The sequence below is a fragment of the Microcaecilia unicolor genome, chromosome 2, assembly GCF_901765095.1.
Source record: "Microcaecilia unicolor chromosome 2, aMicUni1.1, whole genome shotgun sequence".
Taxonomy (NCBI): domain Eukaryota; kingdom Metazoa; phylum Chordata; class Amphibia; order Gymnophiona; family Siphonopidae; genus Microcaecilia; species Microcaecilia unicolor.
The window spans coordinates 398,257,972-398,273,090 of record NC_044032.1 but is presented as its reverse complement, the minus strand read 5'-3'; the positions used below and the strand labels follow the sequence as shown (position 1 = coordinate 398,273,090).

Genomic DNA, 15,119 nt, shown 5'->3' with positions numbered 1-15,119 from the left:
TTGGCCCAACAACCTGTTGAGAGGCTCAAACCTGAGAAGCCAGTGCAACTAGGACGTCTGCTCTTGGCTCCTGGAGAAAAGTGCAAACCTGCTGCAGATCTAGCAGGGCTCCAATGAATTCCAATCGCTTGGCAGGGAGAAGATGGGACGGGGTAGTTTAGGAGAAACCCTAGTAGTTCCAGCACCTGAATAGTTCTCTGTATGGACTCCCGAGCCCCATCCTCCGATATGTTCTTCATCAGCCAATTGATGAGGTAAGGGAACGCATGCACCCTTAGCCTGTGTAACGACACTGCGACTACTGCTAGGCATTTGGTAAAGATCCAGGGAGCTGTCGCGAGACCAAAGAGCAACACGTGGTACTGGAAATGCCGTGTTCCCAGTGAAACCAAAGATACTTCCAGTGGGCTGGAAGTATCGGGATGTGCGTATGTGTGTCCTTTAAGTCCAGAGATCATAGCCAATCTTTTTCCTGAATCATGGGAAGAAGGGTGCCGGCATGGGGCATCCACCAATCTCTGCTGAACCAAGTCATGCCATGTCAAAAGTGTCATACATGCCCCGGCCAAGAACATACAACATGTCTTCTGCTGCTTGACCAACTGGCATACCGTCTCAGCATGCACCGGCGGGAGAAAGTCAGCCAAGTCTAGCAACTTGCGCACCAAGTCCTGCAAGTACACACTTGTGAAGAGCTAGTAAGATTGTATACGGGAAACGAGCATAGAGGCCTGGAACACCTTCCTCCCAAAAGAGTCCAAGGTCCTAGCTTCTCTGCCTGGGGGCATTGTCTCTAGAACTCCTGCATTGTCTCTAGAACTCCTGACTCTTTTGAGGGCAGATTCCACCACCATGGAATGATGAGCCAACTGGGGCTTATCAAATCCAGGTGTGCTGTGGATCTGGTACATAGTGTCAATCTTCTTGGGTAGGACAGGGACCGACACAGGGGACCCCAATTCTGAATGAGAACCTCCTTGAATACCTCATGGAGAGAAACGGTCACAGCATCTTCTAGGAGGAGACTCATAATCCAGGACCTCAAGCATCTTGACCCTGGGTTCGTCCTCCACCTCCAAAGGAAATGGAATGGCATCATCCATTTCCTTCACAAAAGAGGGAAACGAAAGGCTCTCCGGAGGAGATTTTCTCCTTTCAAGTGGAGGGGAGTGTTCAGAGGGGATGCCATAGGATTCATCCTCCGAAACGTAACGTGGCTCCTCCTCCAATTCCCATGAGCACTCCTCATCGGTGTCAGAGCAAACCTCCTCATGGGAGGGCTGAGACTGAGCTTGCCACAACTTAGAACCATATCCTCGAGAAGGGCATCGAGGAGGCAACTCCCACCTCAAATCTGGCAAAGCTTCCTCCACAGACGATGAGAAAGTGCCAGCCCGGGTGGCACGCAACACCAGCGTCACAGGCTGCACCACAGGCTAAGGGCCAAGCGGGGCCACAACAGGAGGAAGGGTAGATGCAAGCACCCCCGATGCACACCATTGCCAAGAGGCCATCCAGCAGCTCAGGGAGCAAGGCCTGGATGCGATCATCAAGGGCAGACACCAGGAAAGGCTGGGGTGTCGGCTCAGAGACAGACTGCAGAACTGCTGGGGTTGAGATGGGTCTTGGCTGCTGGGAGACAGTCATATCGGCACCTCCTGAATAGAGGGATAGCGGTCCTCCCAGCACGACACTTCTTGGGTGCCAAATCCCTCGATGTCCCGGAGCTCCCAGCAGCATGCGTCAAGGACTATCAATGCTGATGCTTCTCTGCCTTTGCCTGAAGCTCTACATCGAGACTCCTCGGTGCCGAGGACAACATCAAATCCTCACGTCACCTTGGGGTCGGGTCCTATGTTGGTAAGTCCTGGGGGCCCTGCACAGCAGTCGGTATTGAGATAGATGGAGATCCCACTCAATGCTCTAGCAACAGCCATACGTATCATGTTCCCAGTGCAGTATTCGATGCCAAGGAATCGGACCTGGCTCCAAAAATTCTCTCGCACTGAGCCTCTCTAACAACCTGAGTCTGCTTCTTCATCCCAAGACAGAGAACACAGTTTGTAGGGCTATGGTCAAGCCCTAAACACTGGAGCCACCAAGAATGGGTGTCTTTGCCAGCAGCGCTTGAAGCAACTGGAAACTTGAGTGGGAAACCTCCGCAGCCAAATCAAACGAAGCAATGGTGCCAGAAAAAAGAAAGGGAAAAACCCGGCTGAAGTCAAGGCCTAAATGCGGCTGTATGATGTGAAAAATAAAGGAAACTTGAAACTGGGGGGAAAAAAAGAACTAAAACTGTAAGGGAAGAGGAAATAAGAGGACATGCAGACAGGCACAGCAAAATACAGCTAAAAAACATGCCGAAAGGCACCAAAAAAGTTCTCTCCAGACTGGACTGAGAAGAGCAGCCACTCCTCATTGCGGTAGAAAAATAACTGCAGTAACCGTGCTCTTGCGGCAGGCACTTGCACAGTGGAGCATGTCTTGTACTCCACAAAGCTCTTGTGAATCTTGTAATAAGTTCCGGACCTGGCAATGTGGACTGTGTTACCCATTTGTGAGAATTATGGCTTACCTGTCCTTGGAGAAAAACTAGTTTCTAAACTGTATAAAACCTTACACCGAATGGTGGAAGGAAAGTTCAAATACATCAAAACGTGGGAGGGGGACATGACTCAAGTTGAAGATTTAGTCAAACATATTCCAACAAACCAATAAAATAGCAGTATCAGCCAAATTTGTGGAAATGATTACATTTCTTTACTGCTGGTACTTGATACCTTGGGTCAGTCCTTGATTGTTATTGGTGGTGTTGTGGAAAGACAGATACTTTTGCATACATGGTGAAACTATATTACAGTTCAGCCTTATTGGACAATGTGTGCTGAGTTGATATAAAAGATGGTGAAGGTCAAATTCCCCCTAGTGTCAAAAATCTTTCAACTGCAACCAGCAAAAATTGAACAGTGCCAGTCGCAGTTTTTGATTGTGACCATCGCTGCATTGTGAGCTGGACAGAGAATGGAGGACCTCGCATCTCATGGCAAATGAGTATTTACTAGAAATTATGGAACAATTATTTCTTAAGCAAGTTTTAACTGTGTTGTAGCATGACAGATTGGAGATATTTGAAAGAATCTGGGCACCATTTGAAAGTTGGGCCCTGAAAAGTGTACCATGCATTGGAGTAAAGTAGCAGCATCATAAGGATTGTGAGTATCTGATTTCAGTATCAAGCTGTTTGATTCTGTTCTCGTTTCTCCTGTTGTAGGGTTCAGCTAGAGTTGAGGTGGGTAGGAGAGAGTGTCTGGGAGGGAGCGGCGGATTGAGAGAAATGGCGGAGGTAGGACTTGATAAATAGGAATGCGGATACTTCAATTAAAAAAAAAAGTTAAAAAAAATAAAATTACAAAAAAGGGACATTTCTGCAAATCCTTGAAAGAATGCACTAAGTTGGTAGCAATGAGAGCACCAGAGTGTGTTGGAGCAGGTATTCAAAGCGGACGCCAAAGGACAATATAGTCCCCTATAGACTAGTCCCCTATGGTCCTGTCCCATATAGACTACTGCAGCGAGATCTATGCCGGTTGCCGGGGCTATATTCTGAAACGGCTTCGGACGGCTCAAAACACGGCTGCAAGACTTATCCTAGGCAAATATCGCTTTGTTCCTGCTCAGCCACTCTGTATTCAACTACACTGGCTCCCTGTCAAAGACCGTATTACATTTAAAATCTGTTCACTTACACAAAAGATAATTTATGGTGAAGCCCCTGAATACATGCTTACTCTAATCGATCTGCCCTCTAGAAATGCCCTGAGATCTGCAAGGACCTACCTCAATCTTCATTACCCCACCTGCAGGCATGTAAAATACAAGACTCTTTATGCTTCGTCCTTCCCCTACATCAGTCCACAATCCTGGAATGTTCTGCCATGACAGCTTAAGGAGCTCATCGACCATCATCAGTTCAAGAAGACCTTAAAAGCCTTCTTATTCGCCAAGGCTTATCCCCCTGGCTACTCCTCTATTTAACCTCTATCTCTTGTTGGCTCTTCACCCCTGTCATTTACCCGTGTCATCCATGTATCTTCCCCTCCTGTCGCATTCTGTTTCTGTGCCATCTCTGTATTGAATTGTATCCTCTTGACTTAATGTAAGCCACATTGCGCCTGCTTATGTGGGAAAATGTGGGGTAAAAATGCACCAAATAAATAAATAAATATGAGTAACAACTGCAGTAGGAAGAGGATAATCCAACAGATCAAGAATATGCAGAATTATACAGAAAGTGAAGCTGCTCACCTTGAATAGTAGTGATAACAGCAATTCACACAGGTGAGTCACATGATTGTGCTCAGCACCAAACATTCTCCAGAGCTTTCTAGAAACAATTAAAAGTATTTATTGCCATGCATGGCAGTTCCTGCACTGTTGTGATTCAGCAACACCACTTAATTCCATGCAACAGGTCTGACTAGTGGGTGAACTCCTTCAAAAAAGAGAGACAAAATGGACTGTGCGACTAACAGTTTCCAGCAATAAGTAACTGCCCTTTTGCTGACATGCAGGTTCACAAGTAGAATTTCCCATCTCAGGGGTTGTCAAACAAAATAGGGAAAAATCCAAGAACCAGAAATGAGGAAAAATATTTATTTAGAAAAAAAAAAAGGAGAAATTAGATCTTACCTGTTAATTTGCTTTCCTTTAGACCAGGGTTGTCCAACCTCGATCCTTGAGGGCTGAAATCCAGTCGGGTTTTCAGGATTTCCCCAATTAATATGCATTTTCCCCAGTAACTTATCCCTAATTCCTTAAACTTTTTAACAAATCTTTATTCATTTATTTCCTTCATTAACATGAATTCACAAATCTGTAAAAACTCCCCTATCCTCACTGCTTCACTCACATTGCATTCATACACACTATATTCTTACTCTAATTATATTCACTGCACAGTGCAAGTAGTACAATCTGTTTGCTTCTGGTTGAAATCAAACCTTTACATAGAAAATACTATCTTTTATTGTGGTCATTGTGTTACCCAATGACCACTTCTATTCATAGAATTGCTCTTATTGTTCATTTTAAAGACCTATAAAACACTCCCACGTCTGCAATAGTCTCTTGAGTTGTTTTAAATCTCCTATGGGTTCTCAATTTCCTCATTCTTTCAAGTTATCTTTCCGGTTCATGAGATTTCCACCAGAGGGCTGCCATTTCTGCCGTCTCGCTTTACTAGTTTTTCAATGCACTTTGTGCTCCTGTCAAGCAGCTCCTCGTTTCTCAATGTCTCCACTCATTTTTCACATTACACTGTGTTCTTTGTAATCAAGCCCAACACAATTGTGTTTCGCTCTAGGTGTCGTCAGGGGCGATGACTGACCAAAAAACATACGGTGAGGATTCCTCTTTTACTTTCTGTCTATCTAAATCTGATAATAAAGCTTTTTATAGCTTCTACATACCTTATCACAATTCAATCTTAACTCTGCTTCTTCAGCTTTGTATAATTTGTATAATTCAGTGAGATAATGGCTATGTCAGGTTGGAACACTAAAACCGGCATGTTAGCAGTTTGAATTTCTGAACCATTGGGAGGTGAAAGATTATTTGGGTCTTCAGCTGAGGGTCCCCAGCTGGAGTGGACTGATATCCAGACTTGACAAAGCTGAAGAAGCAGAGTTAAGACCCCATGCACAAAAGCAGTCCCTACCTTTACCATGGAAATTTTAACGTAAGGTGTGGACCTGCCGGTTCTTCATTATTGCAAGTAGGAGAAGGGGAGAAACAAGGCAGGGAAAATGGAGCACAAAAAAAAATAGTATAACAGCTTACACGCAGCTTCTTTGCATGTATGAAAGCCGTGCCACATATGTTTCTTTTTCAAATTACATTTACTGGCAAGAAATTGGGGGGGGGGGGGGGGGGGGGGGGAGTACTGAAATGTAAAGCATAAAAGTAATGGTGACTTACCAAAAATGCAAGGAAGTTAAGGGTCCATCAAAGAAACAGCGTCTGTGGGACACGGGCTTGGTTCCACCGCCAAATGTTCCTGCTGCTTCCTTCTATTGGCCGGCTGACATCCTAGAACGCCCATCTACCTGAAGATGGACTCTCCTCCTCCCTGCAGGGCTTCCCTGATGACATCACTTTAGAGCTGTGAACTGATTGGTTCCGAACTTCCTGGTGTCCCCCTCCACAGAGAGGGGCTGAACCAATTGGACAGCATCAGCCTGGGATGTCCCGCCCACTCATTACTGGAGGGAGACACCAAGAAGTTCGGATCCAATCAGTTCACAGCTCTAAAGTGATGTCATCAGGGAAGCCCTGCAGGGAGGAGGAGCTGGGACAGCAGCCAGTCAATGATAGTCCATCTTCAGGGAGATGGGCATTCTAGGATGTCGGCCAGCCAATAGAAGGAAGCAGCAGGAACAGCTGGGGGTGGAACCAAGCCCTGATGCTGCTGATTCCTCACAGAAGAACGGGGAGCAGCAGAGCGAGGTTTTTCTCACTTTTTCCCAGCAGCCGGAGGCAGGGAGCTGCAATACAGGTATGCCCATCCAAAAAAATGTATGAGAGCCGTCTGTAACATGCGCAGAGCAGCCATGCATAACGATTGACTGTTCTGTGCATGCTCAGCTCACCGACATGCTTCCCCCATATCGCATGCAAATGAGCTGGGTCGCAAAAGCAACGAGCAGCTCACTTCCATGCGATTTTCTTAGTGAATCCCTCTGTGTTTCTAAATAGGTACATTTTTACTGGTTTCGAAACGCAGACGGATCCTTAACGGGACCTTTGTGCATCTGGCCCTCAGTCTCCCGAAGACACCAGAATAGAGTTTAAACAGTGCTATTACAGAGCAGAAGCACAGCCAGGTATTGACATCTGGGAGAGCAGACCTTTTGTAAAATAGGTGTTGGTGCGAGGCTGCAAGCCCAATTCGCATAGGTATCATTTCATTCAAAATCCATTTTGGGGGAGCAGCTGCTCCCCTTGCAAGCCACCTAACTACGCCTCTGTTACAGAGGGGGTAAGCACCTGTAAACAGCAGGCCAAATTTCATTTGAAAGACAGAGAAAGCGCTCCCTAAGGACCTCACAACACCAAGCAGAGGTCAGGAGAAAGCAAGCAAAATAAATGATCTGTGAAGAGGTGTGTGTTGGAAACAACAGCACCTATGAAAATCAAAGGAGTAAATTCACAATGAATTTCATCTGAGAAGGCACGCACAAAAGCTGAATTCCAAACTGCAGTGTCTCTAAAAACTAAGAGGCAGATGCACTAAACGTTTTTCATCGTTAAATGAGCCCTCGGGGAAGAATTTCCGATCCTTTCCATGCACTAAAGCCTATTTTTCGACGGTAGTAGCAGCTAACGAAAACGGAATGGAGATGAGCAATTAGTGTGAAAACCCCATTGAAACGACATGCACTAACCTTTTCCGATTGCCTTTACGCAGGAAAAAGGCAGGAAAACTAACGAGAGGTCTGGACCTCTCGTTAGGACAGCTCCGTGGCAGGAAAAAGTGTTAAGTGAAAAAATAAACAAACCTACGTAGGTTACTGACGTCAGACAGGGGCGGGCCCAGGAGGAGAAAGACGCTCTATCGCGAAGGCAGATCAGCTGATTCTGCGTTCTTCTTGCCCGTGCAGCGCCTTCGGACAGAGGAGAGAGGCGCTGCACGGGCCCGGTAAGAGGGAGGGGGGCCCGATGGAGAAGGGGAATGGCGGCGACGATCCCCAAAGGGGGCGGGGCACAGACGGAGGATGTCGGGAGGCGGAGCTGAGAGTAGTGAGGAAGGGAGGGGGGCAGGGGCTTCTAGAAGTTTGCTTTTTCGGGGTGGGGGGAGCAGCGGAAAGTGGGGAGCAGCGGGGGGGGGCAAGGCCGTCCGTACAGGACGCTCCTGATGAGCGCCCTTGCCCCCTCCCGATCCTTTTTTTATTTTTATTTTTTTATGTGTTTTCTGAGGTCCTTTGGACCAATCACAGCGCTTTTAGCTCTGCTAATGCGCTGGGATTGGCTCAAAGTTTGTTTATTTTTTCACTTAACACTTTTTCCTGCCACGGAGCTGTCCTAACGAGAGGTCCAGACCGATGTGTATTGTGATTCTTTGATACATTGTACGTTTCACTACCGATCTCAGCATGTGTGACTTTTTTTTTTGGTGCATTTTTCGTTATTTTAAAATCGTTAGGGACTTTAACGATTTAGATTTTTTTACGTTTGGTTGCTGCATCTGCCTCTAAATCCTTAGGTGTTAATCACAACCATACACAAGGCAAAGTTAAACCTGAAACTTTCAATTCTCTCACTCCAAAAAGGAGCTACTGGCCTTTTATTATCTATTCATTTATTTATTTTGAAATGTAACTGCTCCTAAAGCGTTCCATACATTCTGACTGTCAGCGTTCAGAGAGCACTCTAAAAGTCTGATTAAGTTACTCCATATAACTAAAAGATTATATTCTGAAAAACTCCATCTCTTCCTCCCCCACCAAAGTTTCAACCTCATGTGCACAGAGGTGTTGCATATGGCAAAAAGTTTTCCAGTCCAAATATTGCCCAATATTAATATAAATATTAAGGTAAATATGAATATTAATGTCAATATGAATATTAATGAGGTTGATAATATTGATATTGTAATCATCATAATCAGCAGCAGCAGCAGCAGCATAAACTGCATAATCGGGGAGTCCCTATAGCCAGCCCCTCAACATGGCACATTTACAATTTAAAACCAAGCACTACTCGGATGAAAAACCAATACTTCCTTTCTCCGTGTACATCGATATGCTGTACAAGCCACCAATGGCATGTGTACAGCACATGGATGTACACAGCAAGATCAAATGAAAATGCTACCAACAAACCAACCCCCAGACCCCTTCCCTAGGCTAGCAAACACCCTTCCCCTGGTTCTCTTCAGTGTCTCTATTTCATTCACTCAACCAATAGAGCAGAGAGAGCCTGGAGGGGGCAAAGCAACGCAGACAGCAGAGCACACCCTCTAGTCCGCCCACAGACTAGTAAGGGGAGTAGCAACGTGCATGACCCACTTATTTGGCTTGCAACCCACTTTGCAGCACACCACGATGGTGAAAATTTTTCCAACCTATTTGTGGCCAAAAGTAGCCCCAAAATAGCTCATTAATATGAATATTAATAATGTAAATATTAATTATTGCAATTGTAATCAGAAGCATAATCATAGATTATAATCACCATAATCATCAGCATAACCATAATCAGGAGCAGCATAAATCATAACCCTCATAATCAGTCAGCATCATAACCATAATCAGCAGCAGCATAATAATCATAACCCTCATAATCATCACCATAACTAATCCTCATAATCATCATCAGCACATAAAAAAATGGTACCCAACAATAAAGAACAACAGCCTGGATACAGCAGCTCAGATCTGCTTGCTTTGTTTTGGGTGAACAGTTCTCCTCCCTCCCTCCTCCCCCCTCTGTTTCGGAGGAGGGAAAGGGGGAGGAGGGAGGGAATAGCCCTGGACAGTTCTCCTCCCTCCCTCCCTCTTTCTCACTCCTCCCCTCTGTTCCTTAGGGAAGGGGAAGTGCTATGTTTAACTTTTTTTGTTTGTTTTTTTACACCTGCCCCAAGCTGCTGCTCTCCTCCACAGTCCTCCCTACTGGTGCTCTCCCTCCCCTCCTGGAGTCCTCCTGGACTGCTAGGGCCCGGTGGTGGTGGTGGGGGGGGGGGGCCTCTGAGCCCGCCAGTCCCCCTCCTCCAGACAGACCCTCTCCATTCTCCCAGGCAAACCAGTCCCTCAGTCTGCTCTGCTTCTTACTATTAGACCGACACAGTCAGAGACAAATCCTCCAGACCTCTCCGTGTCCCCTGCACTCCTGGCTTAGTGCTCTGCTACCTCTCCCTAGTCCCTCCTTTCCAGGGTCAAGGGGGATTGGGGGGGACTGGGGGGGGGGGGGTTGAGGGCGCTGTTTTTTTAAACAGCAAGCCATCCCTCCTCCCTCTGAGCCCCGACCAAGTCCCCGGGCCCCTCCCCCCCCCCCCCCCTGCTGCTGCTCACCTCATGTGCTCTTTCTATCCAAGTCCACACAAGGTGTCCCCTGCTCTAGACTCCTGCAAGCTCTCATCTCTGCCTCCCTCCACAGTCCCTCCCAGCGGGAAAAATCAGCCAGCCCGTGGCGGCAAAAAAAGGTCCAATATCCCACGACTTTCAAAGAAAACCGTGGCAGTCGCACCAAACCCGCCCAAATTTGCGGCCGAACCACAGAATTGGCAACCTTGATGTAGAGCACTCTAAGCTGAGTGACTGTTAAGTTACCATGGAAATCTGAAAATTCTAGAACTCCATGCACTCACAGGAGTCAAACTCTGCAAAGCTGAATAAAGCAGTGATTAAATATTGGCTACTTCGAGTGTTCTACACAGTTTAAGAAAACAGTAATAAAATACATCTTACCACAGTCAAAGAACAGGTAGCTTTGGAAGGTTTTGAACTATCCTGTCAATAATCAAGTCTGCCACAAGAAAAAAGGAAAACAAACTGTTCTCATGCTTGAAAAGGGCAGAGGTGCACACACCCTCATAGTGACAAAGTACTGATATTTGGGGGGGGGGGGGGGGGGAGGAAAAAATGCCAGAAAACATAGCACAAACTCAACACGGTGTCTTCTAAAGGAGACTTCAACGGTCTGGGTAGGGGGAGGGACGAGATGGAAAAGTCAGAGACCTCTGAATGTACCTCTGCTCTACTTTGCTTTTTTTTAATTGTATTTTTAACAGGATCTAGAGCCAAACAAGGCACACACACACCACGCCCACTCCCCAAATTTAACTGAAGTCCAGGCATACACTGGGTCAGGAGAAAAAGCCCAAAGGCACCTCCAAGTTAACACAGCAGAAATACTGGATCAGAAAAAAAAAAAGGAAGGCCCCTCTCCAAGGCAAATGGAGCTCAAAATAAAACTAGCTCAAAAGAAAGCACCTCCAAAGAAGGAATTGCTCGTTTGAAAACTAGCTACAAAGTCAAGAGCTGCGGAGGAAGGATGGGGGGGGGGGGGGGGGGTCCGAGAACACCGCCAAAAAGCGCCCACCAGCAGCTCAAAGCCTGGGTGCTGCCAAACTGAGCACAAAACAAAGACTGCAGAGCACTGACAAACCAGAGACTCTGTTCTTTCCCCACCCCCACACAGAGCAAGCATGAAGTTCACCTCCTAGACACTCAAGGCCCCTAAATAGTACAAGGGGCTGAGTCACAAGAAGGACCTCCAGAAACAAAAAGAAACCCCTCAGGGACAAGGAACTAAAAGAAATAGGGAGAGAAAGGGGAAGGGACCCAGCTACCCGGGTTTGACACCCCTCCCGGGGCATAATATGACCTCCATGGGCCACAGCCCCAACCAGCAGCCAAGAAGGAGCCCTGGGAAAGAAGCTGAGAAATGAGGAGCCAAAGTGAATTAAAAACACTGCTGCTTGAAGTCCTATAGATGACCCTGAGCAAGACAGAAGCAACCCAGCCTTCAGTTAAGAAGGTTGGAGGGTCCTCCAAGTACAACTACTTAAGAATTTGTGAAGGCTATCACAATGCAGCTACCATGCATAGCAATAAATACTTTTAGGTGTTGAATATTTGGTGCTATGTCAACACAAGACAGAAGAAAGGAGGTGTTAATGCCCCTATACAAGTCGCCGATAAGATATCACTTGAAATATTGTGCTCAGTTTTGGAGGCTGTATCTCGCTAAGCGCATACAAAAACTGGAAGCAGTTCAGAGCAAAATAACAAAAATGGTATGGGGCTTCTGCCACAAGACATAAGACTTGACCTGAATATGTATACCCTAGAGGAAAGGAGGAATACGGATGATATGATACAGGTGTTAAACATTTGAAAAGTATTAATATACAAACATATCTTTTCCAGAGATGGAGAAGCCAGGAAATACTTTTTCACAAAAAGGGTGGTGGATACCTGGAATGCCCTCCTTCGAGAGGTGACGAAGAAGAAAATGGTAATGGAATTAAAAAATGTGTAGGATAAACACAAAAAATTTCTATATGGAACTAAAACTTTGCGGCGTATAGGTGGCAACTACAGTAATTAGGCTGACTTTTATGGTCTATGCCCAATTATAGCTAGACTGATCTGAATGGACTGAAGTATGCTTCAACAGCAACTCCGGCAGTTGAAGAGCAAGACCAGTGCTGGGCATACGTCTATGATCTGTGCCCCAAAAATGGCAAGGGAAGATCAAAATTAAGTATACATCAGTGGCGTAGCCACAGGTGGGCTTGGGTGGGCCAGGGCCCACCCATTTATGGCTCAGGCCCACCCAACAGTAGCACATGTTTAGTGGTAACTGGTGGGAATCCCAAGCTCCGCCAGCTGAAGATTTCCCCCTGATGGTAACAAAAACGCTACTCTCCACGACACCGGCACCTGCTCAGTTTTCAGTGCATGCCTGCTGCCAAGGTGGAAGAAAGCATTTTCTCACCAGCTGAGTTAATTTTTTTTTTTTTTTTTTTTTGGGGGGGGGGGGGGGGGGGGGGGAGAGAACACTTTGTGCCCACCCAAAATCTGTTGTCTGGCTACGCCCCTGGTATTCATAGGTTATATATACTGCATCATATCATATGCTATGTTTACATTAGGGCAGACTGGATAGATCATGCAGGTCTTTATCTGCCATCATCTCTACGTTACAATGTTACTATGTTATCTATTTGTGTGGTAGAAGTCATGAGCTATTTCTGTGGCTCTGTTTCTATTTGTTTGTCCTTGGAGTAAAACCAAAATTATTAAAATTTGCGCATTATATTCTCAAACAGAATCAGTAATAGGATACCTAATAAGGTTGAGTGTGTCCTTTCAACAGATCTTTACTCACCTTGTCAGCTTGCTTCTGCCTCAGACTATCAGGGCTTCCTCCCATGATAGAATAGATACTGATTCGTCCATCAAAAGAGGCAGCTGACAACACAGCTGGGTTTCTTGGGCACCACTGAACATCAAAGCACCACTGAGTATTTGTAGGAAGCTCGTATAGTACCTACCAACAGAAAAATGTAAACAAATATGAGAATGGCCACAAAGAAGAGAGGTGTCAGTACAAACAAAATAAGGACCAGCAATTTTAGGGAATACGCTGGCCTATGACACAGCAGGATGAATTTGAAAATGAAGTTCACTTCTTCATCCTGCCTACAATAATTCTGAAACCTGGAATAAGAAAGTAAACAAATTATTTAAAAACAACAGAATTTAAAACAGCAATATGTGATTTTAGTGTTCAAACCAAAGATTCAAGTAAGCAGATTTGTTGTGGAGAGGAAGTATCTAGGCATTAGTGTAGGTCCTAGAAGGCAGATGTCTCAGAAATATTCCGTTAGCCGAGACTGGACTAAAAGTTTCATCTCCAAAAGGAGTCTTCCAACCCGTTTGGCTAACTACAACAGATGACCTTCAGCATTAAATGCAAAACAAAATACAGAAAAAAAGGGGGCTAAATTCCAATGACCGAATTATAGTACAATTACTCCTTAATTTCAAGATTCAGTATGAAGGTAGTGAAGTAAAATAAATAGCTTATTAATACATTACTGCTTTAAGTAGTACTACTACTACTACACTTTTATGCTTGCTAATGAATATACTTCTGAACCATTAATAGGCAAGTATTATGTCCTGGTTCGTTTAATTGTCCAACTATAGTGATTTACCGGAGGAAACTACTTCAGATGCTCGGCTTTCTATCTTTGGTTTATTCAATATGAATGCCGGGCGAGCTTCCTCATCAGTCAGATAAACCTCCGGATATTCAATCACTATTTTATCAATTACATTTTCTTTTTGATCTGTATCTATGTTAAAAGAGCAATTTCTTAAAGAGTAATTTTTAATACTGAAAGGGAACTTATCTTGAACGTGGTTTGCTCTACAGCGAACCTCCGTTTCACAATTAGCTTCTTCAGGAGACAAACCGATAGCCTTTCGATATCTTGCCCTGTATGCTCTTTCAATGCTTTGTTCACTTTAATATATATATTTAATCTATATATCAGAGTCTGTCATAACATCAAAATTTTCTTTTTTGTGTTCTAACTCTGGTTGGTCTCCGGACTAGCATTACACAATAACCAACATTTTCCAACATACTTCCCAAAACTTCACTGGTTCCCTATCAAAGAACGAATCAACTTCAAGGTCCACACATTAATCCACAATATTATCCACGGTGAATCTCCGGACTATATGCTCAATCTGATTAACCTCCCTACCAGAAACATGTCTGAATCTTCGCAAAATTACCTCAACCTGCATTACCCCAACTGCAAAGGAATCAAGTAGAAGACCTATTATGGATCTAATTTCTCCTTCCTGGGCAGTCAACTCTGGAATGCTCTCCCCAGATATATCCGATCAATCTGCAACTACCTACCCTTCCGAAAAGCACTAAAAACCCATTTATTCAAGCAAGCATATCCAAACGATCCAAATTAATCTTACGAACCATATACCTAACACATACCCCCATGATAACTGGATTTTCAGAAGGCGTTTGACAAAGTGCCGCACGAAAGACTCCTGAAGAAATTGCAGAGTCATGGAATCGGAGGTAGGGTATTATTATGGATTAAGAACTGGTTGAAAGATAGGAAGCAGAGAGTAGGATTGCGTGGCCAGTATTCTCAGTGGAGGAGGGTAGTTAGTGGGGTCCCGCAGGGGTCTGTGCTGGGTCCGTTGCTTTTTAATGTATTTATAAATGACCTAGAGATGGGAATAACTAGTGAGGTAATTAAATTCGCCGATGACACAAAATTATTCAGGGTCGTCAAGTCGCAGGAGGAATGTGAACGATTACAGGAGGACCTTGCGAGACTGGGAGAATGGGCATGCAAGTGGCAGATGAAGTTCAATGTTGACAAGTGCAAAGTGATGCATGTGGGTAAGAGGAACCCGAATTATAGCTACGTCTTGCAAGGTTCCGCGTTAGGAGTTACGGATCAAGAAAGGGATCTGGGTGTCGTCGTCGATGATACGCTGAAACCTTCTGCTCAGTGTGCTGCTACGGCTAGGAAAGCGAATAGAATGTTGGGTGTTATTAGGAAGGGTATG

General features: G+C 45.1%; 1 protein-coding gene across 7 annotated transcripts in view; it reads right to left on the bottom strand.

The window, feature by feature from the left end:
- SEC31A (SEC31 homolog A, COPII coat complex component) overlaps positions 1 to 15,119 on the bottom strand; it is a 213,265-nt gene that overhangs the window by 128,666 nt on the left and 69,480 nt on the right. For all 7 annotated transcript variants that reach the window (XM_030190615.1, XM_030190616.1, XM_030190617.1 and 4 more), the window contains one exon: positions 12,892 to 13,053. In XM_030190615.1, the coding sequence (XP_030046475.1) occupies positions 12,892 to 13,053 (162 nt within the window). The remainder of the gene's footprint in view (positions 1 to 12,891; positions 13,054 to 15,119) is intronic.